This window comes from Rhinolophus sinicus, linkage group LG11, assembly GCF_036562045.2.
Source record: "Rhinolophus sinicus isolate RSC01 linkage group LG11, ASM3656204v1, whole genome shotgun sequence".
Lineage (NCBI taxonomy): Eukaryota > Metazoa > Chordata > Mammalia > Chiroptera > Rhinolophidae > Rhinolophus > Rhinolophus sinicus.
Window position 1 is genome coordinate 33,858,613 of NC_133760.1, and position 27,801 is coordinate 33,886,413.

A 27,801-nucleotide genomic window follows, 5' to 3' on the forward strand; every position below is an offset into this window, starting at 1 on the left:
ACATTTACAGCCCAGACTCTGGATACGTCCAAGTTCAGAGAGAAAGAGCAGCCTGTGAAGCAAGATAGATGGGCTTGAATTCCAGCTCCACTCGAATGCTTCGGATCATTTAAACAAGTTAGCTAAGTTCCTAAAAATTAGCTCAGCTCCCAGATGGGAGTAACAATAGTCACTTGCAGGGTTGTTGGGAAGAATAAATGACACCTTGTGTGCCAGGGCTCAATTAAGTAATCTCCAATAATTATTAGCCAATCAGTCACTTATCATTGGCCATCTATCCCCCAGTCTTGCCAAATCGTGGGTTCCTTCTGCTAGCCTCCTGTTAGCGGGAAGATTTCCTGGCTGCAAACAGCGAACCCTCACCCTGTATTATTTTCCGGCCAGAGAGAGGGTGAAATGCGACGGGGTCTCTTTAAGAGCCCTGGCCCAGCAGGCGCTCGGGCGAGGCGGGCGCCGGGATGGAGGCGGCGCTGCGAGGCTGGCCAGCCAGCCACCGGGCTGGCGGCGCTCGCGCAGATTTGTAACGACTCGCACAGGAAGTCGGGACCCGCGGGATCTGTCCGCCGGGCCATGCTGCTGCCACCGCTGCGGAGCTGGGTCACTCGGCTGCTGCGCCGCCAGGGCCTCCGAAGCTCCGCCTCTGGTCCGGCGCCGTTGGGGGCGCAGCGCCGGGCCTCGCCTTGGGGTAACGCATCTCTTTTCCACTTCGCTGGCGGCTGGCGCTCAGCGGGGTCCGCCCCACTTCCATCCTTCAGCTCCCGGGACCGACCTGGGACCGGCCTGAATCCGAAACGCCTCTGAGGCGCAGGAAGGGGCGGGGACAGCCACTGGCTGGTACCCCAGACGTGAGCTGGCAGCCAGCGGATGGCACCTTGGGGCTCTGGGCCATCCCGTTTGGAGCTTGGGAGTCCTCTAAAGAGTAGAAAGAACCCCACTCCCCATGGGCGGGGCTGCTCCCCATCCCACTCCTGGTCTGATTCTTTTGGCCTTGGGCGTAGGTGGTGGGGGCTGGAAGGCCCCAGCGGGTGGTGGGTGGGGTAGGTTCCCGTGCCCTCCCTCTCCCACAGGGAGTGGAGACCCTCACCTTCAGAAATGGATACCATTTCCCGCCCTGTTAAAGCAAAGTTATGGCATTCTTTGGCCTTGGGCTGTTTGGTGACACCTCTGAACCACCTGTGCAGTTGATGGGCTGTGATGTCAGCCCTGGGCCTAGAAGAGAACCGGGAGTCCTGGGTGGAAACCTGAGACCTGGGCCGAAACCAATGCCCACAGCCAACTCTTACCCGTGCACTGCGAGAGGGAGCCACTCTGTTTTAACTTGCTGGACACCCATCTGTGAGGACAAATATAAAATGTGTGGAAAATGGAAAGTATAATACGCAAAGTGAAAAAAAGCTGAGCGCAGTTGGGTTCCAGGCCTGCCAACAGGACCCAGGTGGCAGTTGCAGTGTCACACAAAGGTAGACAGCTGTGGTGGGTCTGCTTCCATCCACCCAGGGAGGGTCCCAGGGGTCACTGCAAAACGTTTTTAGGTCAGGGAACAAGCATAAAAATTACTGTTTTTGTGGTTGTTTAGCAAATTAGGACAAAGTACTGAATCATTTAAAGCAGTTTAAAAGTTGATTTCCTGTCTTTTGTAGATAAAGAAAATGAAAAAGAGAAAAGGTCAGTGGTAAGTCACTCTTTTATGTGTACTTTCCAGCATAGAATAATATATATATGATATATATATAGTATATATATATATGATATATATTATAAATATAAATTTTACTTTTGGGGAGGGGAATAAAGAAATATATGCACATAGTAAAAAACATGCAAGAGGATCTTCAGGGATAGAGAAGTTTATCTGCATCCCCGGGCCTCAGACTCCCTCTCCCCGGAGGCCGTGGGATATCCTATGTGATGGAATAGTATTCAAAATCATGTTTTTGAAAAATGATTAATGACCTGGGAAGGTACTCATTATATAAGAGGTGGAAAAAAAAACCAAGTGTAAAAATATATGAAGTATGATCCAAATGAAATAATACATAAACTATCTATAGGAAAACAAAAGCCAGGAAAGAAATATTACAAACTGTTATACAGAAATTTTCAGTCCAGTTAAGGGAAAGTTGGGGTATGTTAACGGTGGGTGTGTGTGAGAGAGGGAGAGAGAATTTGGGGGGTGAGGAGTCTTCCCTTATCAGTTATTGGAATGTTAAATTAAACTGCATTTCTTTTTTTTATTAACAAAACAGCCCTATTGAGTTTAATTTCCGTATCCTCAAATGCACTAATTCTAGGTGTACCATTCAGTGAGTTTTAGTAAATTTGCAGAGTCCTGCGACATCACCACAGTCTAATTTTAGAACATTTCTATCACTAGGAACAGACACCTCCTGCCCCTTTGCAGTCCCTCCCCCAGCCTCAGGCAACCCCTAATCGACTTCTTCTGTGTGGCTTTGCCTTTTCTGAACTTTTCCTATCGAATGGAATCATACAGCATTTGGTCTTTTGGGTCTAGCTTCTTTCACTGAGCATAATATTTTCGAAGTTCATCCATGTTGTAGCATGTATTAGAACTTCATTCATTTTTTATTGCCCAATAGTATTCCATTGTGTAGATGTACTTACAGGTTGTTTATTTACCAGTTGTTGGATATTTGGGCGAGTTTCCTATTTACTGCAGGTTTTTCGGGATCTTTAATAGGACAATATATATTTTGGTTCTTCTGGTAGGGGCTTTGGAGCCCGAGCTTGTTTGCTCTGGAAAGCTTGGTTCTGATTGAACATCCAAATGATGCTTATCTCTGGAATTATGAGTGATTTTTATTGTATTCTTTTAGTTCTCTGTTTTCCTTCTTGTGAAGATGCTTCACTTCTATTTTCAGAAAATATTCAATGTTGTTATTTACAAATAAGGCTAGGTGATGCAAAGCAGTGTTAGTTACAATCATGTGAAGTTGGACTCAAGGTCTAATAGCCCAGGAAAGTGGAGGTAAACTCGAGCACATCACAGAGCAATGGGCTGGGCCGGCCACGTGCTCCCACAGCATGCTTTTCTTGTAATCTGTTACTTTCCTCCCCATCCTCACGCTCATTGTGAGCTCTGCGAGTGCTGGGACTGGCTCCTGAGTCCACAGTGCCTGGCACATAATAGGCCTTCAATGAGCAGTTGAAAGACTCTCAAAGATCAGAAACTATAGAAAATACTTGCCTGAAATATGCTGAAAGGTAATGATATTTGTGAGATTCTTCATGCCTTGCCTGCTGTACCAGGAAAACCAGTTGTTAATCAAAGGCCTTAGATTTACCAACTTTCAGAATTTCATGATGGGAATTGGAACAAGTATTTTTGGAAGAAGGTCTCATCTGAACAATATGTTCCTTGCAGTGAACAGGAAAGGAACAAAGTTGGTGCAGAATGATGTTTGGTTGAGCTCTTGAAATATGTAGGAAGAGGAGAAGTTTCTTTAAAGAACCATAAAAAAACCCAACCTCCTAGTTTCCTAATGGGATCTCCCTTTTGTGCATTCCCTTGGGTTCATTTTGTAGTTTTGAGTTCCAAAGGACTGAGCTGGCAGGGAGCCGGGATTGGAGGATAGCCTGGCATCTGTTGGAAGTGTGATTGTCTAGCTCTCCTGGATATCGTTTAGGATCAAGGCAGGAGGAAACCTTCAGAGCCGACTGACAGGAGTTTACAGTGGGTGAGGCAGGGTGATTCAGCCTACTCTGACCCCATGTTAATGGAGGGTGTGACTAAGGCTCCACTGGGGTCATGAGAAGGTCTGCCAGGCCTGGGTGTGATTTCTCTTTCCTCTGCTAGGCCCGGTACCTTGGGCAGGTCACCTAAGTGGCCCACATTTCTCTGGGTGCCTCTAGCCTGGGTGTAAAGGTCACTGTGCAGCAGAAGGGGTCCTTCCCTGACTGTGTGTGCCCCAGGCACATCTAATATGTGTTCTCAAGGGGCAGTTTGTCTTCTTACTTGTGTGGAAGTGCTCGTGTCCTCTTGTGATGTGCTGGAGCCAAAACCCTGGGGCTTGTGTCACCAGCAGTGCCTTGCTGAGCAGAGCCTTGTCAGAATTGCTGGGTCTGGGAGCTCCTCTGGTGCTTGTCAAGCAGGGTAGGGTGTCTGTCAGCAGTGGTGCTCAGCCTTCCTGCACGTTGAAATCACCTGGAGAGCTTTACCAGGTACTGAGGCCTGAGTCCTACCTGAGAGATGATGCTGTAATTGGGCTCGGTTGTAGCTTCCTTGTACAGATTTTTCAAAAGCTCCCAGGTGATTCTAGCATATATGCAAGACCAAAGACCACTGCCTCAAATGCTTTCTCTCCCTACAGTGAGGTACTCGTAGGAGGCTCCTTGGTTTTTGGTACAGACAGACCCGAGATGGCTGGCTGTGGCCCCTCTGTCCAGTGCCGTGACACCCCTCTCCCCCAGTGCAGTTAGTATGAGCAGAGAGATGGTTCAAGCTGTCCTCCCTGCTTTACCCCCTTTTTCAAGCCTCACTTGTCTCTGATGTGAACATGTTAGAACCCACTTCCCAGGTTTTGGTGAGGTTCCGTGTGGTGATGGCGTATGCTATGCATCTTAGGGCCTGGCCTGCAGCAAGGGGCTCCTCCAAGTCCTTCTCTCCTGCCTTAATACCTTCCAGCCCACGGCTGAGTGTCTTCTGCACAAAACAGTGAGTTAGGTTCTAGGTAACATATGCCTGCTTCACAACCTCAAAGCCATTAGGCTCTAGTTAAGAAGGCAGGACACATAGGCCTAAAATCTGAGTCTGAGGGGTTGAGCTAGGGAAGAGCAGAATGAAGGGGCTGAGGGCAAGCTGTGTATGGTCTAGGGTTTGACATAGGGAGGGTCTGTCATGGGGGGCAGTGGGCTTGGAGCCTACCACTGGAGGGGAGGGTCAGTTTGTTTATTCCTAACCAGGGGACCTCAGTGGTTTCCTGTGGAAGGATTGTTGTGTACACACTGAAGTCTTAGACTGAACCGGTTAGGCTGCTCACCTGAGCCCTTCCCTAGAAAGTCTTCCCTGATACTCTTCCAGGTTCTAACATGCACTTGTCTTTTGCCAGGTATGTGTGGAGGGCAACATTGCAAGCGGGAAGACGACATGCCTGGAGTTCTTCTCTAATTCAACAGACATCGAGGTACGGTCTTCACACCGGGTTCGAAGTAACCTGCAAAAGCTTGTCAGAGTAATTTATAGGTGGTATAGACCAGCCCTGTCCAAAAGAAATATAATTCGAGCCACGAGGGCAAGCCACATGTGGAATGTAAAATTTCTAGTAGCCTCAATAAAAAACCAGAGAGAACATTTTATTTACCGTAACATATTCCAGATATTGCCACGTCGACAGGTAATCAGTACAAAAATCATCAACGAACTATTTTGCATTCTGTTTTTCATACTAAATCTTTGAAGTCTGGAGTGTATTTTATATTTACAGCGCATCTCACTTTGGATTAGCCACATTTCAAGTTCATAATAGCCACATGTGGCTGGTGGCCACTGTGTTGGACAGTGTAGGTACAGAGCTCCCCCCAGTCTGGTTAGGGAGAGTCTACATGTGGAAGAAACCAGACTATAGAGCATGGCTGGAATGTTGCAGGGTACAGCTAAGATATCGGGGGAGTCTGACCTGTGTATTAACATAATTTCTAGTTTATTTACAGCCCAGTCACTAAAAATAACCTCACCAATGTTTAAGATTTGTTTCAGCACCAAGACCCTGACCCTTCTGCCTTGTTGTAGATTTTAGTGGTGTAATCTTTTCTGTTTGCGGCCCTGCAGATCCTATAATTTCTATACCTTTAGAGTCGTTTGTGTTTTTTTTTTCCTTTTTTTCCTTTTTCCCTTTCCTGGTTTTATTTCTGTTAAAAATATATATGGTTTGATAAAAATAATAAACATGATTTAGCCCTTGTCTTCTTTATGTTCATGTCCTGTTGTGCAGAAAAGAGTTAACATAGCAGGCCTGAGACTGCTCTCCTTGGAGGCTAGTTTGTGAGGTTGGCCTTTGGCTGGCATGTGGGAACTCAAGCTTTGCATGAGTTTCCACCGTATCTTAACTGATAGGTGTGGCTCTCTGTGCGTAAACAGTGCAAACAATATGGTTTATTCTGGACACCTGCTTTCTTTCTGGGAGTCTGGAATTTTCATATGTATAATATCAGGCAGAGGCTGCCTATATGACTGAGCCCTGACAAAAACCCCAAACTCCCAGGCTCAGGCCAGCTTCTCTGGTAGACACCATTTCACAGGTGTTGTCACAACTTGCTGCCGGGGGAATTGAGTGTGTCCTGTGTGACTCCCTTGGGAGAGGCCCCTTGGAAGCCCGCGCCTGGTTTTCTCCAGACTTTGCTCTATGCGCCCTTTTCCTTTGCTGATTTTGCTTTGTATCCTCTCACTGTAATGAATCTTTTAAAATTTATTTATTTTATTTTTATGTTTTTGTAATTAAAGTTTATTGGGGGGGACAATTGTTAGTAAAGTTACATAGGTTTCAGGTGTACAATTCTGTAATACATCATCTATATATCTCATTGTGTGTTCGCCACCCAAAGTGTAATGAATCTTAGTGCAGTGTAAGACTATGTGCTGTGTTCCGTTCCCCTAGTGAATCACCAAACCTGGGGAGGTGGGGGTCTTGGGGACACCCATCCTGAGTGGTGTAACTCTCAGTGGCACTTTAGAAGTCTATTTGACCCTTGAACACCATGGAGATTAGGTGCACCAACCCCGTGCAGTCAAAAATTGTGTATAACTTTTGATTCTCCCAAGACTTAACTACCCTCGGTATCCGCAGGGGATTGGTTCCATGACCCCTTGCGGACACCAAATTCTGCAGATGCTCAAGTCCCCTATATAAAATGGCATAGGTCATGGATGCAGGCTACCGTCCACATCTGCAGACTCCCAGCCACAGATCGAAAATAGTATAGGTGTTTATTGAAACAAATCCGTGTATAAGTGGACCTGCGCAGTTCAAACCCGTGTTGTTCAAGGGTCAGCTGTGCTTGTATACCCACTGGAGACCTCGCAGCCAGTGAATAACAACATCAGTGATAATGAATATCTAAGGAGGACACTGCTGTATGCCAGGCACTGTGTTGCGGCCTGAGTGGTACAGCATATGCTACTTAGGGGATAGGAATGGAATGCTGAAGACCCAGAAGAAGGAGAAGAGGTTGGGAAGGGCAGGGAATAATTCACAGAGGAAGGGATATTTGAACTGGATTTTGAAGGATGTATAGGAGTTTTCCATGTAATGAAAGTTGATGTGAAATGAGGTGAGGTGGGCCTGTTGGGCAGGAAGACTAGCATGGGCAAAGGCACAGGGGGGTAAGAGGTGGGGGAGGTTACTCTTCAAGGGCCTGTGCCTTGCTTTCCTTTGGTCTCCTGTGACTTATGGTACCTGCTCATGCACTTGGAGGTCCCCAGGTGGATTTGGGTACTTTCAAAATCTTGACCCCAAGAACACCATTTAAAAAGCCGTAGCCTGAAGTGCTTGAAGTAGCTTGTCTTACCTCCCTGCCCAGCTAGACATGGTGGGCAGTAAGGGCTGGGATGGACCAAATGGAGGAGGGATTGAGAGAACGTGCCTTCCTCTCAGGGAGCCCCCAAGGCAGCTGGAGAGGTGGCATGTGCACATACTGGTATATAGGCATGGATAGAGTTGTTCTCAAGTCATTTCTGGAAGTCACGTGAGGAAGCCATGTTTAGATGGAGTTGTGGCCTCACACAGAGGGTAGCTCAGTTATTTTGGCTCTCAAAGATTTGGGAGCCCAAATCTTTATTCTCTCTCTCCCTACCCCCCAAACACATGCTTTCACAGAGCTCAGCACTGAGAAACTGCAACTCTCTGATGTTTCCTTTCCTTGCAGGTGTTACCAGAGCCTGTACCCAAGTGGAGAAATGTCCGTGGCCATAATCCTTTGGTGAGTGTGTTGTTTCCTGTGTGAACCACCATCTTCCTCTCTAGCACCTAGGGATGGTGGTGCTGGTGGGGCCTGAGCCCGAGCCTGCCCCCTGCCCAGACATTTTCTTCGCTCTTAGCTGGGTTGGAGGAGGAGAGGGAGGAGACAAATGGAAAATGGCGGCATGTTGGCGTTCTGAAGTCAAGGACCTCAAAGGCTTTGCTGAGCATGTGCAGAGCCCTGGAATCTCTTGTCGGTGATCCCAAACTATCCCAAGTGGTCAGCCGCAGCTTCTGGGGGCCTCTATCTCCTGCTGCTCTTTCTACCCCCACCCTCTTCTGGAAGAAACCCATTTTTACCCAGGTCTCCTCAGGCCTAGCCCCCCAGGACCTATCTCCTTGGTAAACCTCTGATTGGGGTTTGCACTTGGCAATGGCCAGGGGCTGCCTCTGGCTTGCCCTGAAGCTACCTGTCTGCTTTCCCAAGGGTGGACCTCGCAAGCAGGGGCTATGGTGTGCCTGTGGCCATTGCACTCCTTCCTTTTCAGAAGGTTCTGCTCTGGCTGCTTCAAACAGAAGGGTGGAGTCTGGGTCCTGTAAGAGAGAGCTTAAGAAAGGCTCTTGGTTCTGGGCACCTGCCCCATGATACAGGATGTAGTTTCATTTTTCAGGTGAGGAAACTGCAGCTGCAATAAGTTGCCCAAGGTCACAGAGCTGGTAAATGACAGATCTATGTTTAAGCCTTGGATTGGGAGGAGGCTGTGCTGTCCCCCCATTTCTAGCAACACAGTTGGGATCTCCTTGTATGGTTCTTTAGACTCTTGAGTTTCACTAGAGGCAGGGAGTATGTCTAATTTGAGTCACTGTTGTTTGCTAGAACAACACACGGCTGAGCACTCAGTAGGTAGTTGTTTAGTCATTCATTCAACCAGTAATTTTGCCCACTTTTGTTCTCCTGTCCCTAATATTCCCGTGTGGGGAGGCAGAAGACAATTAAATGTATGATGTGGCAGGTGGTGCTACCTGGAGCTAGGAAGAAATCTAAGCAGGTAAAGGATATTTAATTAAAGCAAAGACTCTCAGAGTCTTTTGACTAAAGAATCCCTGAGGCATGAAAAGAGTTTTCACCTCAGTGCGTGTGGGACAAGATGGAATGCCAGTTTTTCTTTGGGCATAACAAAAAAGCCTCAGAAACATTCACATTCTTTAGGAAATGGAGGAGCCAGGGCTGGATTATTGTGTAAGGCAACTAGAATGCAGACATTAGGGGTTAGAGGTGACATTTCACAGGACTCAGTCGCAGTCTCAGAAGTCTGAGTATTCTTGGTACAAAGAGCATTTCTGATAACAGTTTTATAATAAAAAACAGAATTAGGTATTTTTACACAAGTTTCCACTCTGGACAGGATAGCAAGATTCATAGTTTTGTGAAACGTCTCAATTCATCCCTTTATCTGAATCGGCTTTCTGATGCAGACAGGTGTTCGCTTCTGTAGCTATCAGACAAGGAGGAATTTTTCTCCTAACCTTTCTGAGATTTTCTTTTACCCACAGTTAGGAGCCTGCAGTTTTCAATGCACAATATGGAGTTTCATTGGTTAGGACCAAGAGAAAAAAAAAAGCGAATATGTGGAAGAGAGCAGAGTAAGATTATTAGTAAGTGGAATACGGAGCATGACGTGTTCTGTATCTACAGGCAGTAGAGAGTGATGGGGTGGGTCTTCTATTTCAGAAGGGATAGCTGGGGAGGGCATCTCTGATAAGGTGACATTGGCGTAGACACCCAAACAAAGTGAGGGAGTGAGCAATGTACGTATCTGTCGGAGGAGCATTCAGACAGCAGGCACAGCAAATGGATCATGCTTGAGTGTTTGGGGTGCACTGAGGAGGCTCTTGTGGTTGGCAGCTCACTGAGCCAGAGTTAGAGGGTAGGAGACAAGCGAAGATGGAAGCAATTCTCTAGGGCTCTGTAAGGGCTTTGGATTTCATTCTCAGTGCAATGGGAAGTCCCTGAAATGTTCTGAGCGGGGGGAGGGGTGGTGGTGGTGCAGGGGGTGCTGGCTGACAACTGATTTAGGTTTAACAGGCTTACTTTGACTGATGGATAGAGAGACTCCAGGGGCTCAATGAACATTTATTGAATGGCTGAATGAATGTTCCCTGGGGACTTTACATCAGCTTCTATTACAGCTGTTACTGCTCTGTCCACTCTGTTCTGAGGGCCCTGTGATCATGTTAGGTTTGTCTCTGGCCCAAGCTCAGTCCCACATAGGTTTCAAGGATTCATGAGATGGCTATCAGTGACCAACATGATCAGAGTCCTACAAAGAGAGCACTTGGAGGTATATTGCTGTGTTCTCTCTTCTGCAGGGCCTGATGTACCGTGATGCCTGTCGATGGGGCCTCACGCTGCAGACATACGTGCAGCTCACCATGCTGGACCAGCACACTCGTCCTCAGGTACCTTTCAGATGCTTGGTTTCAACCTTCTTAACTTTTTCTTCAAATGAGGGGCATATGATTGCCAGGAAGGGAACCCTCCCGCAGAGGCCTCGCTGGGTCTTCTGTGCTGCTCAGCCTTCTGGGTCTCGGGCCAAGGTCTCTGTTCCTGTAGCTCTCTGAGGACAGCCTCTAGTGCCCCCGCCCACCTCAGCCAGCCAAGAAATTGCTCTGATGCCACAGTGAGCCCGTCTTCGTGATCCGACCACAGCTAGGCTCCACACCATTTAACTGAGTTCTTCTCAAAGTGTGGTTCCTGGGTCAGAAGCAGCAGCAGCACCTGAGAACTTGCTAGAGATGCACATTTTCTGGCCCCATCCTGGACCTGCTGCATCAGAAATTCTGGAGATGAGGCCCAGCAATCTGTGTTCTCTCAAGCTCTGCAGATGATTTGAATGCACGCTTTGTTCGCATGTTTGAGAACCACTATCTAACCTTCACAAGGTCTGGCTCATGGTTCAAGTTCTTGAGAGAAAGAAGCTGATTGGCTCAGCTTGGGTCAGGTGTCCAGCCCTGGGCCAGTCGGGTGTTGGGAAGATTATGCAGCACAAACAGGCTGCTCAGGCTCCTCCATCAGTGAGGATGTGAAGAGGGGCAGTATCTTGGAAGAAAGCCTGGCTGAAGAGATCCCTATTGGCACCCATAATTCCAAATCGCATGTACCACCTGAGACACTGGCTTTGGAGCCTCTCTAAGAAGGTGATCCCTACAGCCAGTTACGCTGACGTAGCCACTTGGCTGGGTGCTTTGATCAAGGTGCTTGCAACTATAGCTGTCATTCTTCCACAGATCTGTGTCTTAAAAATGGAAAGATATGAGTAGAACCATATGAATTTCTATCTCCCCAAATGCCTGTCTAAATGATGCATGTTAGAGGAGCTGAGGTGGGTACTTTTCCCCTTTGCCCAGTCTACGTTTCCTGATCAGGCACTCGCTTGCAAATCTGAATTCTTTCTATTATATCTGAATATAATTGGACATACGTGTGATCTTCTACTTAAGGAAATCTACCATGAAGGAGGCAGAGAGAAAAAGAGAGATGGACAGACTAGGAGAGATGAGCAGAAAGAGAGATAGATAGATGGGGAGCCAGCAAAAGATGGGCAGTGGGAAGTGATAAGTAAGGAGAGGGCAGAAATGGAAGGGAAGACAGATGGACAGATAGACACAGGTAGGGAGAGAGTCGGGCAATTCCTGGGTTCTGGCTTGACTCCGCCTCTGACTTGCTGGTTCAGGTCCCATTGTGCTGTTGGTGCTTGGGTGCCATGCTAAGTGAGAGCAGCGTTTGCCCACTTGGTGTCAAGGGTAAGGGCCCCTCCTGCTTCCCCGTGGACGCTGTGGACGAAGGGCGAGCTCGTCTGTGGAGGGTGTGAGCACCTGGCACAGGGGAGATGTCAGTGTCACCCTGCTTCCTTCTGGACACGATCTTTCCCAGTTTCCAAAGGGCTGCAGTGATCTCCAACCATGAGGAAGCGGTAGAGTTGGCAGGTCGGGCATCCTGCTGGGGTCCCAGAAAGCCAGACGCTGAGGCACTGATGGCATAGTCCCCAGAATGTCACCCGAACCCCAGTCCTCTCTGAGCTCTCTACCGTAGGCATTCAGATCCCACCACTTAAGCAAAGACTCCCTATTTTAGGTTTCTAGTAATCACCATATTTTGCACTTGATACCACTTTCCTGGACAGCCCTTGGCAGTTCCCCAAACCCACAATCCAGTTGAGCCTTACCTCTCCTGCTGACGAGCCCTCAGCCCCAGCACAGCTGCACTGGCCACTGAGCTTTAGGGGTACAGACGGTCCAGGTTGAGGGAGGAACACAGCTGAGCCTAATGTCAGCCTCTCGATTCTTGTATTCAGTGTGGGCCATTGGCAAGGGGAGCATCGGCGTTCTTCAAGCCTTCCTGACCCCCTCCTCTTTGCCTGAGTTAGTGAATCATTTTTTGTTTTATAGACGTCACCTGTGAGGTTGATGGAGCGGTCGATTCACAGCGCAAGATACATTTTTGTAGAGAACCTGTATAGAAGGTACCGTAGTTTGTTCAGCTGCTAATTTATTAAACCATTAATTTGTTAGAAACGAAACTGGAACTTGTTTATCCGATTGGCAGATGTTGAATACCTACTGTGTTGTATCAGTTATGTATTGCCACAGGAATGCTGTGTGACAATCAACCACAAAACCTCGGCGACAGACAGCTTTCTGTACTGATGGGTCAGTTATCTAGGGTGGTCAGCTAGGTGGTTCTGCTGAGCTTATCTGGGCTTGATGATATGTCTGTAGGTCGCCTGGTCTAGGAGGGCCCCGGCAAGGGTGACGAGATGACTCGCCTCTTTTTCTTGCCTCTCATCCTCCTCTGGGACCAGCAAGCTCGCCTGGGCATCCACTTCTCATGGTGATGGCAGAGGGCAGAAGCACAAGCAGACATCTACGAGTGCTTTTTCAAGCCATGGCTTCACATTTGCTAACTGCCCTTCGGCCAAAGCGGGTCACACAGCCAACCCAGCCTGAGAGCTGGGAGGGCCCTTGTGGGTTACATGGGAAAGTGGGAGGATTTGGGGAGGGTGAAGATTTTGGAGTGACTAGAGCAATCATTCTAGCAGTGTGCATGATATTTGTTGTGGTTTTCACTCAGAACTGTCTTCTACCCTCATGGGAGCAGACTCTGTCATGCTGATATAGTTGGAGGGGACTTATGGTGGCCTGCAGTGCTGAGCCCTCAGAAGCGTGGGACCCTCCATTCCTGTGCTCAGTTGACTGCTGATTTTTAGGGGTCGTGGGGAAATGGGGTTCAGGCTGGCGCCTGAAACTTCAGCTTCTTCCACGCCCCTGCCTTCTTGGTAACTGTGTACCGGGTCCCCCTCTCCTTGCCAGCCCCCTACACTACTGCTTCTTGCTTTGAGCTTTGGGGTGCTTGCGGAGTTGGTCCTGCTATCTGCCTTCTACTCTCTATGTGCTGGCCCCCCATTTCTTCTCATTTGCAGTTATCGTCCTAAATGTCACCTCTCCTGACCGTCCCCAACCACCCTGTCTAGATGGGTGAAGCCCCTTATTATTCTTAATTACTATTGTCTATTGGTTTTCTTTGTAATATTTAAGACAACTTCTAATTAGGTTGAATCATATGAAAAATTTGATATTGGACCAAGTTTGACCTATGAAAGTGGCAATTTCATGTGGTTTAACTTAGTATATGTTTATTTGTGTAATTGTCTATTGTGTGTCCCCCAATGGGCCTATAAGCTTCTTGAGGACAGGGACCACCCTTAGTTTACTTGCCTGGCTGGGAACCAGCACAGAGCTGGCACCTGGTCAGTACTTGTTAACCACTGGATTGTTGGGTGCTGTCGCTCTTTGGTCTCCGTCCCCACTTGTTCCCTAGGCTCTGGCCCCAGCTCTTTTACACGCTTTCCTTTGAGGGCGCCACAAAAAGGCATGTCCCATGGGTACTGAGCTGCCTTGGACCGTGCCCTTGAGCCTGTGTGGCCTCAGGATGAGCCTCTGCCTCCACCTACTCTGAACATTAGACCTATTCTCCGGATTCAGGGACAGCAGCCAGGGTTTTGTCCTCTGACCTCAGATTGTCCTGCGGCTCTGCCCTTCCTGTAGGCAGTGTTCCCAATGTCGGTGTCCCGTCCTGCCCAGCCGCCTGGGTCTCCAGCAAGGCTGGAGTAGTCGCTGCTCGGTTTCCACGATCCTTCATTCTTCTCTGCTCTCTGCTCATTAGCGTCTCTGCCAGAGGGAGGACAGCAGAAGAGAGAAGGGAAACGTGCAAGGGAGCCCCTTTGGTGTTTGTTTACTGCTCTGATAAAAGTGTGGCTCGAAGAGCAGACACTGGGCCGCTAGCTGGCGGGGAGCCTGTGTCACCCTCACATAGCTGGGCTGTCTCTGTCTTCTAATTACAGTCAGTGTGGACCAGTCTGTGTGGCAGCCTGTGGCTCTTTTTTGAAGAAGGTGACCTGGAATGGAGGCCAGAAGTCAAGGGGAGTGAGAGGGTGTGGAGGTGGTGGACCTGGGGTCCATCCTGGCTCCATGTTTGTTCTCTTCATGAGCATGAACAGGTGCCTAAACCTCTCTGAGCCCTTCTTGTCACTGCGAGTAATTCCTGTTGTTCATCTCTGGAGAGCCTTTGGAACAGTTGTCTGGTTTGGATCCTGTGACTCTTATGTGGGTCCCTACCTACCGTGGTCTTCACCAAATTCCCCCTCCATAGGCTGCCCAGTGCCTGGGGAATTTCCCCAGGAGCCCCGTGTCTTTGCTTGTCCCAGGGGCAATTTAAGCTGCTGTCCATGGGCTTTGACATAGATCTTCATTACGACGCTTCTGATAGTGGTTCTGTATTTCTTAATCTGTGGTTATGGTCCAGGTCACTGGGCAAGATCACATGGGCCTTGTCCTGGATGGTTCTGTGCGTGGTGTCGGGCCAGGCTGTGGCTTTTCATCTTTGAGTTCTTTTCCTTCCCTGGTAATTTCACGCGTACTTATGCTTCGCCCCGCTCTCCCAGAAATCCTGGCATCTGTGCTGAGGATATCTGGGGGACGAAAAACCACGGAAGAAATGTACAGTGTCCTTGTTCTTGGTGTCTAATTCTTTTAAGTCCAGATAGCTCCCCCAGAGGGCGTGGATTCCCCCGCAGACCTTGTTGGAGCCTTGAGACCCAGTGCTGGTGGCACTTGATGCAGCCAGAGGCTGTTGGTCGGCGTGTGGCCTCGGGTGCTCCAGAGGCTGCCAGGACCACGTGGCATCTGGAGGGCCAGACCACACAGCACTAAGGTTTCGGGAAGTGGGAGAAAGTGGCGCTCCTCAAACCCTTTCCCTGCAGTCCTCCAAGGTCACACAGGTGGCTGCCTCCCCCCTTGTCCCCGCAGCCCCTGTGGCCTGAAGCAGGCTGCTTAACAAATAGAGTTTCTTTGACATTTCCTCTTTTATGTTGTACTGTCATTGGATTTTGCATTCTAACATGTTCTTCTGTCTATCTGTAACAAACATCATGCTTAGCATGTAGCTTGGAGTACCCCTTCCTGCAGCCGTATATTCCGGATTCCCCAGGTTTGGGAGGCAGAGAACCTCTGAGAAGCACCCTCCCAGTGTAGCTGAGACTCCTGTGAACTGGACCAGCCTATGCAGATAATTGGGGCATTTGCTCCGGTGGTTGAGGGGCAGGGCCAGGACCTGTGGACAGGAGCTGCTTTTCTCATCTGGGTCTTTGTGTGTCCTTCCCCTTTGAACCTCAGAGCGGCCCTGAGTAGGTACTGCTGACCCTGTGTGGCAGACCAGGAATCTAGACGGGATTGGAAAGCCAGTGCTTCTTCCTGACTGGGCAGGAAACTGGCCGGGGCAGCTGTCAGGAGGGAGTGGGGAGACACACCTAGACTTCTCGTTAATAAGGCCAGAGACATCAGGCTCAGTGGCACCCCCAGAGTGCTGGCTCGGGGAGCCAGGCCTCTGCCTCTTCCCGCCCAGGCTTTACAGTTGGCAGCTCCCACAGCTCACTGTGCTTCATGGTCACATGCACTCGCTGCTGCACTGAGCCAGGGAGGGGCCAGGCAGCCTGAGTTTCTATATGGGGCGGCTACCATCCTGCTGGGTGGGTATCGTACTTGCAGGGGCAGAGCTTCAGACGAAGCCAGCAGCCAGGTGGCCTGCAAGGAGCCCTTGACCTAATGCCTGCCCTTTCCCTCTGGAATTTTGTCCCTGTTGTTTCCTTTGGGGGCATCCCCTGGGCCTTTGGGGTCCTGAAATCAAGAGCCCCCCTCCCCATGGGTAGTGTTTGGGGCCAGGCAGTGAAAGTTCTGCATGGTGCAGGATTTCCTGTTTCCTGCACCGTCAGCTGTTTCACATTTGTTGCTTTAGGTTTGGGTTGTTGGGGGTTTTGTGTTATCTTTGTTTCAGGGGTCTCTGGGTTTATACCCCAGGTCAGGAGTAGGGCAGCCATAGGCCAAAGATTTTCTTTTTGGAGCTAAAGTGAAAGGTGGTTTTAGCCAGAGCTAAACGTGACAGAAGGAAGACCATAGAGTGTGGGCTCTCTTTGTGATCACCCTCCTTCCAACCCCAGCTTATCTTGATGCTGGGGGTCATCCACAGCGAAGTGTTATTGAGAAAGTGGATGTTTTGAGAGGTTTCTGCTCCCCCAAAGTAGAGATTGCCATCATTTGAACCTGCACCAAATGTAGCCTAGACCTGGGGTTGGCTGCCTCCTTTGCCTGTACCCAGGAGAGGATGTTTTGGTTCCCACCTGCGGGGAGTTTGGCTGGGTACTGGGAACCACAGACGGCATGTGTGGGGTGTCAGGTCCCGCCTGGGAGCTCATGTGGGGACACACAGCAGGGGGCGAGTGACTGCTGCCCCTTCACCTTTGGGTTGATGCTTTTCTCTTTATCAGAAGCTCTTGCAACCTTGGCTTGGAATCTGGGGGCCTGGCCCTGCCGTTTGCACTTGCAGGCTCCCATGTCCAGAAAAGCCCACGTATTGGAATTCTGCCTCCTTAAAGCAGAATTTCTCACAGGGCGGTTTTACCTTTTGGGTTCAAAAAGTGAGCAGTTCCCCTAGGGAGAGACTACCTCTTCCAGTACCTCGCCCCCTGCCCCCAGCCCCCAGCCAGTTTCGGGTTGGCAGACTGTAAGCACAGTTAGGCCACCAGGGGTCTGAGAGGGTTGTGTGACTGGCTGAAGAGGAAGATTCCGCTTCCACAGTTTCCTTAAAGATGAGAATTTCTGAGGTGTGGGCACTGTGCTGAAATGAAAAGCTGAAGGTGGTGAGAAAGACTCACATAACTAAAGCGGCGGTGAATAATTGAATGGAAAGATTTTGCAAGATTGCCTGGTCGGCATGTTCTAAGAGCAGAAGTAAGGGAATTGAGTGGGCCCAGCTCGGGAAATGATACCCAGACTGATGAGGGGCCGGTGGTCGGGGACGTTGATTAAGACCCTGTGTTGGGAACGACAGGCACGTCTTCCTACCTCCCTGACTGGCTCTGGCTCTTGGACTCCTCCCCCTCTCTCGTCCAGATGTGGGGGATTCACAGCTGAGTCATGGGTCTGAGAGCGAGGCCTTCCTCGGTTGACAGAGCAGGGAAGGTGAGTGATGCACTGGAGAGCATGTGGGTTTGGGGGGTCACAGAGAGCCAGGCCTGAATCCCTGCTCAGACAGAGCTGGGCTTCTCTGGGCCTCAGTTTTCCTCATCTTTAAACTGGGACTAAAATTGACCTCACAAAGTCTTGTGAAAACAAAAGAAAATAGTGTACACGAGGTGGCTGGTATTTGAGTGTGAGATTTCTGTTCTAACTTGTGCTGTGCAAACCAGGGGCTCTCTGGGCCTCAGGGCAAAGGTGGCAGCAAACTGTGCCAAGCAGAAGCAGCAGGATTTATTGGACCCAAGACCTCAATTTTGTCACCCTGCGACAAAGGCCAGGCCCCATGAAACCCTCTCAGTCCACTGGTGGTGAATTGCGCTGTTGAATTTTCTGTAGAGAGGCAGCGCCGCCCTGTGTGTGTGCTGTGGAAAGAAAAGCAGGAGATTGTCAGTGCTGCTGGTCACCCCATTCTTCAGGCAGAGTCAGGCAGTGTTCCCAGGAGGAAAACCACAAACCTGGATGAGACAGCACCCGCTGCCTGACGTCCCTCAGAATCAGGGAGACCAGGCGTCTGTTTCCGTACTCAGCTCAGCCTGGATCCCCCACTGCACACAGCTTGGGCATATCTGCCCCTTGTAGTCAGTCACCAAACCCAGTTCTGAGTGGATCGAAGATGGGTGAAGGGTGCTAACAGGGAATTCCTCTCCTGGGCCATTGAGGGGGCACCCAACTGTTGACAGGTTTGTTTCCTCCTGCTACTGCCATTCCTTTCTTTCCTGTTCATTTCCTCTCAGGGCAGAGGAAATCCACAGGGGCCAGGAAGACGCCAGGTCTCTTTTCACTCTTTGGCTCTTTCTTCCATCCCCTTTCCTCCCTCCCTCCTGCCCTCCCTCCTGCCCTCCCACCCTCCCTCCTTTCCTTCCTTTTTCAGTTAACAATTTAAATATGCAGTCATCTCCTCCTGCCCCCCACTCTTAATTTGAGACTAGGTTATTATATTTTGGAAAATACCGAAAGGCATAAAGAAAATAAATTGAAAGTCTCCCATAATACTACAGGTCAGAGAAAAGTCCTGTTAACATTTTGGTGTTTTTCTTTCTAGTCTTTTTTCAAAATGTGTGGATGAATACTCTTGAAAGAATGGTCGGGTCATATTATACGCACAGTTTCATATCCTGTTTTCATTGAATTACGAGCATGTGATTAGGAGCATTTCCACGTCATTAAATATTATTTTACACCATCACTCTCACTTCCTGCATGGCTTTCTGTTACATAGAGTATCAAGACTTAGTTTTTCATGATTTTAAACAGTGCTGCAGTGGGCGTCTGTGATTATTTCCACAAAATAAGTTTCTGGAGGTGGAATTGGTTTGCCACTCCACCTCCCTACCGGAGCGGTCCCTGTTCTCAGGGACAAAGCCCCGTCTCTACTTGGAGTTCAAATCCCAAGTGAGCTCTCCTGTTGGGCAGCGCCATGACACGCTGCGTTACACTGTCGTCCGTCCCCAGGGAGGGGAAGGTCGGGGTGTTAGGGTCCTTGTCATCCCTACACATTCACTGTTCTGTGGGTCGTACTACACCATGGTGCCCTTGGCAACACCCTTCCAACAAAAACAATCCCCAGTTCCTTTAGGGGAGTGGCGCATCCCAGAAACTTTCTCGTGGGTAAACAGAATCCTTACACCTCTCTTTGCAGCGGGAAGATGCCTGAAGTGGACTATGTGGTCCTGTCGGAGTGGTTTGACTGGATCGTGAGGAACATTGCTTTGTCCGTGGATTTGATAGGTGAGACGGCCCCTCTCCCCTGGGACTAGTGACCATGAGCTTGTCCAGGCACCACATCAGCAGGGGGTGTGTGTGTGTGGGGGTTGTGGGCGGGCCCTGACCATTGGGCATTCTTTCCCCATATCTGTTTAGCCTTTTCCCCAAGAGCAGACAGAACATGGGGGCTCCTGGTCCCTCCCAGAGAAGCACTCTGGCCTTTGGTCCTCAAGGCGTTCTCCTCTGGATCCATTGTGATTTGGTGGGCTTTTCTAGTTTGTAAGGGAGGCAGGAGGGGACAGAACCTGGACCCCCTAGGTGCCGGGCCTGATGCTAAGCTCTGTGTCTGGAACCTTAGTGACCTGGTCGGGCTGGTGACATGGAAAGGGAACAGAAGTCAGGATGAGGTCACGGTGCCTGTCGGGTCACACAGCTGGTCAGTGGTTGAGCTGGGAGCTCAGCCTCGCCGTGTCTCTTGCTCAGAGATGCCGGCAGATGTTTCTCTCTATGCCTTACCCACATGCCTTCCTTCTTCTTCTCCTTGGCTTTCACTTCTATGCCATGAACAGAGTCATTAGAGCCACGTATGTTTTTAAATCTCAGTTTATCTCCGGACCACTCCTGAGACCTGTTATCAGAGGTTAAAGATGAGATGCAGGGAAGAGGAGAAGGTCATTCCATTGGTAAGAGCCCCCTTTAACCCAGTTAGAGGTGAACTGGCCCCACCCTCTGTGAGATCATTGTGCTGCTGTCACAGAGAGAGAAACAGGAACTGAGCATATCGGAGGGTGAACACTGACTTCCCTTGTGCTGGAGAGCCTGTGCCATGTCCAGATCTGCTTCACTGCCCCAGACTCAGTGGTGGCACCCTCCTCCGCCCCTGCCCCCTGCCCGGGCATCACCAGGTTCATCTCCTGAAGATGGCTTGCTGTTGTGCCCGCTTGATCTGCTCTAAAATGTGCCCTCTTGCTCGCTGCTGCATTCCCAGTACTTAGCACGGTGCCCAGATTGGAGGTGGCGCTCACTGGTGTTTGCTCACTGCCTTGCCCTTCTGGGTTCTGGCTCAGGGCCACACCTGCTCTAGGCGGTGCTGTCGTAAGAGGCTCAGATGGCGCTCCTTGTCTGGCTGCCTCACTCCCCACCTCCCCCTCATGGTCTAGGATAAGGTGCCCATTTCATAGCATGCCATACAAGGTCCTGGATGATGGGTTTATCTCCCTCTACTGTCTGTCTTTCATACTCTGGCCATAAAGAACTAGTGGACACACACACACACACACACACACACACACACACACACACTCATCATAGGATTACACAAATGAGCCTTTGCATAGTAGTTTCTTTTGCTTTCTAAGTTCAGCTCAGATGTCACCTACTCCAGGAAGCCTTCCCTGACCTTCCCTCCCTTGTGCTCCCCCAACCCCTGAGCTTACTATGATCATAGCCCTTAGGACAAGCATACTGAAACTGTTTATTTACATGTTTGTTCCCCATCCCTCAGGAAACTGTGAGCTTTTTAAGATTACATCTCATTCCCTTTGTATCCCCAGCATGTGTCCCATGGCCTGGCACCTGGGAGTTTCTCAGTTAATATTGAACTAAATGCCCCATGTGAGAAGCTGCCACTAGAAGTACATAGGCAGAGGCTGTGCAAGCATCCATGGCATGTCACAGGGGCTAAGCTCAGGATGGGCTGGACAGGGCTCCTGAAGCTTGCTCAGCCCTGTTTGCCATGAAGGCCCAGGCCTCGGTCTGGGCAGGTCCTTTGAAATCCAGAGACAGGAATGATTGGAGGAAGGGCACAGTGGGGCAGGGATAGATCACGCAGTGAGGGGGCACAGCAGCTCTGTGCATTGACCCAGCTGTTCTAAAGAAATGCCAAGTCTGGAGTTCCTGTAAGCTATTGTCTTAATGGCTTTTGTTTGTTTGTTTTAAATTTTTTTTATTGAGGAATATTGGGGAACCCAGTGTGTTTTTCCAGGACCCATCAGCTCCAGCTCCAAGTCAAATCATTGTTTTCTATGTAGTTGTGGATGGCGCAGCTCACTGGCCCATGTGGGAATCGAGCTGGCGACCTTGGTGTTCTGAGCACTGCTCTCTAACCACCTGAGCCATCCAGCCGCCCATGTCTTAATGGTTTTGACAAGTCCTACAGGACAAATCTGTTTGTTGTGGCTAAGGGAGCACTCAGTGGTGGATGAAAAGGCAGCCGTGCAGTTCATACTAAGGGCTGGGCTGGGAATAAATTGCCGCTTGAGGAGGTGTTGGTGGGCAGCCAAGAGCACCTTGTGCCATGCGTGGGAAAGTGTGTGCTGTCCAGTCCTGCCTGGTGCAGAGGCACTGAGGGGTTAGGGGCGTGTCCAGGTCTCTCTATCCGCAGATTCCACCTCGTTGGGTTTTCTGAAGTTGGTCTTTATGCTTCAGAGGATTCACAGGTTACGAGCTGTCTGGTGGGGTGCAAGCAGTGGGAGTGGGGCTCCTAGGCCAGTGACAGTTACATTCCTCTTGGTGGAGGGAAGGGTTCAGGCTGCCCAGGACTGGGATGCCTGGCCATGGATCCCACCACCCCCAACACACTGAAGGAGGTGGTCTCCCTGCTGCTAGAAAAGCAGCAGTAAATGAGAGAAGCCAGGCAGGAAGGTGCACCAGAGGGAGGGATGGGCAGCGATGGTGATACTTCTGACTGTTGTAATGCCCGGCCTGGCTGGCAGAGTGAGTGGCTGCATTTATCGCTGTCCACCTGAGCCAGGGTGGCTGTTGTGGGCTCCTGGTCCAAGCCACTGCCCCATGGTCATTGATACCCGCCCTACCTGCCCAAGACACTGGGTGGGAGTGTTTTGCTATCTCTCCTCCTTACTCCAACAGCGTGTGTGTGTGTGTGTGTGTGTGTGTGTGTGTGTGTGTATGTGTGTGTTTTCCTGGCAGGAGTACCTGGATGCTATTCACCAACTCTACGAGGAATGGCTCATCAAAGGGGTCCTTTTCCCCGTAGCAGCCCCTGTTCTGGTAAGTCCCCCTGACTGTGCAGGAGACTTTTCTAGAAGTGACCCGGGGAATGTTGGCCACTCTGCAGTCTGGGGAAGACATAAGCGGGGAAGGTGAAAGGGGTTCTTTGTCTCTCAATTCCCCATTCTGGGTTGAGTTGGACAGACCTGAGGGAAGGTGATGGGTCTCAGTGTCATCACACCAGAGACCACAGTAACATCTCACTTATCCAGCATTGTCAGCGAAGGAACGTTCCAGATGGCAGAAGCTTCTAGACTGGGGTTGTAGTTTTAAGCATTTGGGGTGATGGCCTTTCTGATGCTACCATTTCTTCTTCCGTGGATGGCACACTGCACCTTTCTCGGTGCCTCGGGGCACCTGAAGGAGCACCATTTCCTGTTCTGTGCTGTCACGTGGTGACGCCCTTAGGTGCTGAGGTGTGTACGACTGTTTGCCCCAGTCTACTGATGTCTCTCAGTTCCTGGCTTTGCTTTTTACGGTACTGCTTCTCCTGCTGACACTGCCCGTTTCTAACTTTGTTGATGTGTGCCGTGATTTCTTGCTTCTCAGTCCCCTTGTTTTTTTGATTTGCTGTTGCTGAATCTCTAGGCAGGCACGTGGATATCTAAGGCTGCAGGGATATGTAAATAGTGTGAGATCGGAGGGCGGGTCGTGCACAGGCTCTTGTGCATGGCCGTGGGGACGTCTGTTTGGGCTGCTCAGACTTTCACTTGTGGCTCTTCAAGGCAGTGAGGTTGCTGGAAAGTGAGATATTACTGTCGTGCATTTTTAAAGAGGTGGAGTCCATTTTCCCCCCTCGTTGTAGAAAATTGAATGGCATAAAATGATGAGAAAAAAAATCATTTATGAGCTTGCTGCGGGGACCGCTCTGGTCGGTTCTTCAGTGGAAATACAGCTGAGAATGTAGATTGACCTAGAACTGAGAGCTGTTTGGCTTTAGCCTTCCTCTCCCTGCCTCCTCCTGCTGCCTCCATCTCTTTCTTTCCATCTTTGAAAGAAGGACAGCGTTGGGGTCACGTGCAGCCTTGTGACCATGTGTTTAATTTCCAGGTGATTGAGGCTGACCACAACATGCAGAAAATGTTAGAACTTTTTGAACAAAACCGGGACCGAATATTAACTCCGGAGAATCAGAAACGTGGCTTTTAGAATGGGAAAGATCGTGCCAGAAAAATGCCCGCTGCTGCCAAGTTAGCTATTAAGAATGATGTGGAAAATCTGCTCATGGGAGGGCTTTGTGTCTGGCCAGATTTGTTTTCCTAATGTTCTTTTCACCTTTGCCGGTGTCTGTCCTGGGTTTCTGGCCCTCGCGGGTAAATGACAAATGGGACCAATGTGTTTGTTGTACCCTGTAGTGTTTGCAGCCTTGCATCCCCCCTCGTGCGTCTCATGGTGGTTTCCATTACTGGATCCCTCTAATTAAACCCTTAGCAAGAGCCACCTGACATCATGCTGGTTCATGATCTCTAACCCTTCAGACCACTCAGGAGGGCAAGGTAGTGGTCTTATATCCCAAGGGAGAAAGTTGAAGCTCAGAGAGGCAAAGGGACTCCCCGGGGTCACACAACCAATGACAGTGGAGTTGGCACCATTTATATTTTGACAATTCTAAAACATTCTCTCACCCTGGACTGCCTCATCCTGCCCTGCTTTCCCCTGCTGGAGACCCTCATATCTGTGTCAGGAGAGCCAGCAGTGCGTGGAGCCAATGTCATTATTTTTCATTATTTGACCAGTTCTCAGGACAATTGGCATCTTTAGACTTCCACACAATTGTGCTGTGTTTGGCTCAAGCCCAGTGTGTAGTGGTTTCCCAGCATGAGGCCACTGTGGCGTTTACCACCTCATCATCTGGGCTTCTTTGTCCTTAGAATCATGCCTTGGTTCCTGCTTGAGTTGCTGCCAGTTCCGTATCAGGGAAATGGCTTTTGGTGCCTGGCTGGTTTGCCCAGTACCAAGCTGGGGCAAAGGGCCACCAGCCCTGGCTTCGGAGGCTCCCTTAGTCCCTAGTGGCCTTGTGTGTGGAGCTTTGCCCTTGAAATTACTAAGTGTTTGTGGCCTGGGAGAGAGATACAAGTGGCCTTACGTCTTTTTGAAATGTTTTTCCATTCAAGGGGACACCTTGGGCCATAGAGCATGAAACCATCTTTATTGGTTCAGAAAGTATCTTAGCTTTGCTCAGCTGTAACAATGCATTGAAGGTGCAGCTGTCTCTTGAGTCAAGTAGGAAACAAGAGAAAGGAAGAAAATTCTCTTTGGGGACCATTTGGACAGGAAAGTTGGGACTTGCTAGCAAAGGTTCTTGGAGCCCCGGTGGAGGTGGGTGGAGAGAGCTTTAAGAACACTGGTTGCAAATGCAGGGAAGGGTCAATTGTGAACTTTGGGGAAACAGGCCTCGGAGCCTCCTGAGAAGTAGTTGGGGTGAGTGAAGGTTGGAAGACCTTGTCCCAGCCTCTGAGTGTAGCACCTGTGCACACGGCTCTCTGACGCTACACAGGTGACAGGTGCCCCTGGTGGTACACTCCTAGAGGGAGTGCTAAGAGGGCAAGGACTGTGGCTCCCCGCCCTGGCTGTTTGGACCGATTCTTGGGCTGTGTGGGCAAGACGAGGGGAAGCAGTCCAGTGGCAACATATCTCTCAGCCCCAATGATTAACTAGAAGCCTGGGGGAGGCGAGAACCTCTATGACCAGGACCCTTGACATCCCAGGGCCATCTTGGGGAATTTGTAAATGATTGGTCCAGTGTTTTCCCCACCGCTCAATTTGAGCATCTGTTTTAGGGGAAATGTGATTTCAGGAAAAAAACTCTTGCTCTATAGTAGCCAATAAATCCTTCACCTAAAACCTGATGTTCTATTTGGAGTGCTTCCTATGCCAGTGATTTTAGCTTCCTACAGCATCCTATTGCCAGTAAGATAACGTGTTTTTCTTTTTTAACCATCATGTTTCCTAACCTGGAATGTATGGGTTAGGAGCTCTTTGTCTCTCCACCGGGCACTGCCAAGAGGATGCTGTGTGTATTTGCAATGACTGGGGCTGGTCACAAAAATCTCCCAGCCCAGAGATGTCACATAAAGCTGCTGGAGCCCAGCTTTCCCGGTGCAGCAGGTGGGGCCGGTGGCAGCAGGCAGTTATGAACGGAGCAGTTATGAACCCTGCTGTGAACCGGGGCAGGAAGAGAGCAGATGACACATGGTAGCGCAGAGGGAAAATCTGCGCAGAGGGAGGCATTCCCCAGGGACGCCCAGGGATGGCTGGGAGGAGCATGGCAGGGCCTGGCATCCCTGAACTGCCGGCCAGGGCAAGCCAGGGCAAGTGTTCCAGATCTGTGGCGTTACCCCATTCTGGCCCTGAGGCGGGGTTCTATAGGGCATAAACTCAGTACCCCTCAGAGCTGCCCCCGCTGCCTTGACTCTTGCTAATTAAATAAAATTTTTTGAATAGTATATACATTTTAGTCAGCATCTTTAGTGAAATAATTCCAATTTACATTTAAGCTTTTTAATTTTACACGTAAACTACCTGGTTAGAACCATTTAGAAATGTTTCATGGACCCGGTGATTTAAAAAATGAGCTAGAAGTATATTTCTCTTTCTCATAAAAGGAGGTGGGTGTTCCGGGGCTGGTGTGGCGGCTCCGCTGCTGTCAGGCTCCTAGGCTGTTCCTGCCCTTCTGTTCCCAGTTCAGCGTCCTGCTTCGTGGCTTCCTTTCTCCAGCGGCCTCCCTGTCCGAACGGCGCCTAAGCTCCTACTCTGGCTAATGCTGGCCATCAGGACACACTGCTTCCTGTTCATACTTTAACCCAAATGTGGATGATGCCCTTTGCAAGGCCTAAGATAAGGTTCTAAGAAGTGAGATAAGGGACTTTGCTGGAGGTCTTGGAGATGGGGGAAAGGCAAGAGGGAAGCTGACGCCCATGGGCTGGACCACCCCGTCTGGCTTCCGGGCTGCCGTGCCCTGGGCTCCCTCCTCCTGCTGTCTACCCTCACCTCACGTCACCCTCCCCACCTGCCTCCTGTGCTGGGCCGAACCCTGTGAGGGCAGAGAATACCAGTCAGACGCACTCCCACTGCTTGGCTCTCAGGAGGCCCTCACGACATGTGGAAGCTGGGAAATGATGTCACCCAGCTTGTTTTTCCCTTTCAGTTTTTCTTTCTGCCCCCTTTCATTTCCACCGGAGCCCTCACGTAGATGAGAAGTGCCCCTCTGCCTAGGGAACAGTCAGAGCCCTTCCTGGGATGCCCACAGACTCCGCCTGTCAGATCTGGGCAAGGATGGAGGCATTTACAACTCTGAGAGCAGGTAGAAGAGTTTTCTGAAACCAGTCTACCCCTGGGTGCTGTTGAATCTGGGCCACCTCATTTTCCTAGATCCCCGGGGCTAGAGGGGGGAGCTCACTTCAAGTGCACACGTATCTGAGAATGAGTAAACTCATCCCCTTGGCCTTCGCCACCCTTGAAGAGTCAGTTATTAAAATAATTGACAAGCCCTTGGAAATGTCAGCCCTTCATTGCTGAGTCTGATACCAATGATACCTCTCAGGTGCCTCTGGGCTGTGGCACTGGATTATTCATGGGACATCCCATGGTCACTTGTTCAGCTTTCTTTTCCTAATAACCCCAACTCCACAGCTCCCCTAAGGCTGGAGTGAACTTTATGTTTCTCTGGTTTACATATGATGGTGAACTCGGCCAAAGCTGTCGTTAAACAGAAGCTAAGAGAAAGCCAGTCTTGTAGAATCCGGAATGGGTGTTGGCATTTCCTACTGACTTCTTGAATGCCTACATTTCTTGGCTTTTTCTTCTTCAAGACCGGGGTCTGTGGAACACAGGTGTTCTGGGGGATGACAGTAGGTGTTCTGAGAAAAGAGGGTTGTTCTGTAATCCAGGAAATTTGGGAAACACCACCTGGGTACTGTCTCTGTGATGGACATGGTACCTGTACATTAGCCTACTTAAAGTCAAGAATTCCTGTGATAAAAACACCTTTTAAACTTTAAACCGGGGACTCTCAAACTCATTTGACAGTAGAACCCCTCGTTAGGGGAATAATTCCTTAGTAATCTCCAGAAGCACTAGTGTTCTTTGAAACACACATTGGGAAGCACCGTTTTCGGGGACCTGTAGCTGCTGGTGACTCCCAGCTCTAGTGCCCCTTGGGATTCTCTAGTGCATGGTTCTCCAGCTTCAGAGCCTCTGCGCCCCCTGAGGGCCTATTAGACCACAGGTGGCCGGGCCGACCCCCAGAGTGTCTAATTCAGCGGGTCTGGGATAGGCCTGAGATTCTGTTTTCCAACAGATGATGGTGAGGCTACTGGTGTAGGGACCACCCTTTAAGACCCACCTCTCTGGATTTACGCTTTCTAGAATTGCACACCCAGGAGTTCAAAGAAACCTGGGCTCGTTGTTGAACCTCCTGTGAGCAGTGGTTATCTCATCTGTCAAATGGGAGCTTTGCCTCAGAGCTGTGAGGATAACTGACCTGGCATATGGAAGGGGCCCGGGCCAGGGCCTGGTATGCAGCAAGTGCCCCATAAATGTTAGTTCC

At 49.9% G+C, this 27,801-nt stretch overlaps 1 protein-coding gene across 3 annotated transcripts; it reads left to right on the forward strand.

Annotated features, from left to right (window-relative positions):
• Window positions 1-381: 381 nt before the first annotated feature.
• TK2 (thymidine kinase 2) lies at window positions 382-25,699 on the forward strand. 3 transcript variants are annotated; one of them, XM_019755200.2, is made up of 10 exons: window positions 382-685; window positions 1,641-1,672; window positions 5,067-5,141; window positions 7,879-7,932; window positions 10,281-10,370; window positions 12,360-12,433; window positions 19,180-19,268; window positions 19,848-19,927; window positions 22,173-22,253; window positions 23,304-25,699. In XM_019755200.2, the coding sequence occupies exons 1-10, from the start codon at window positions 397-399 to the stop codon at window positions 23,400-23,402; spliced, it is 963 nt and encodes a 320-aa protein (XP_019610759.1). In that variant the 5' UTR covers window positions 382-396; the 3' UTR covers window positions 23,403-25,699. The 3 variants fall into 3 exon arrangements, with proteins under 3 accessions (XP_019610759.1, XP_074170879.1, XP_019610774.1); XM_074314778.1 differs by lacking the exon at window positions 19,848-19,927; XM_019755215.2 differs by lacking the exon at window positions 1,641-1,672 and having other exon boundaries at window positions 424-685.
• Window positions 25,700-27,801: the final 2,102 nt, after the last annotated feature.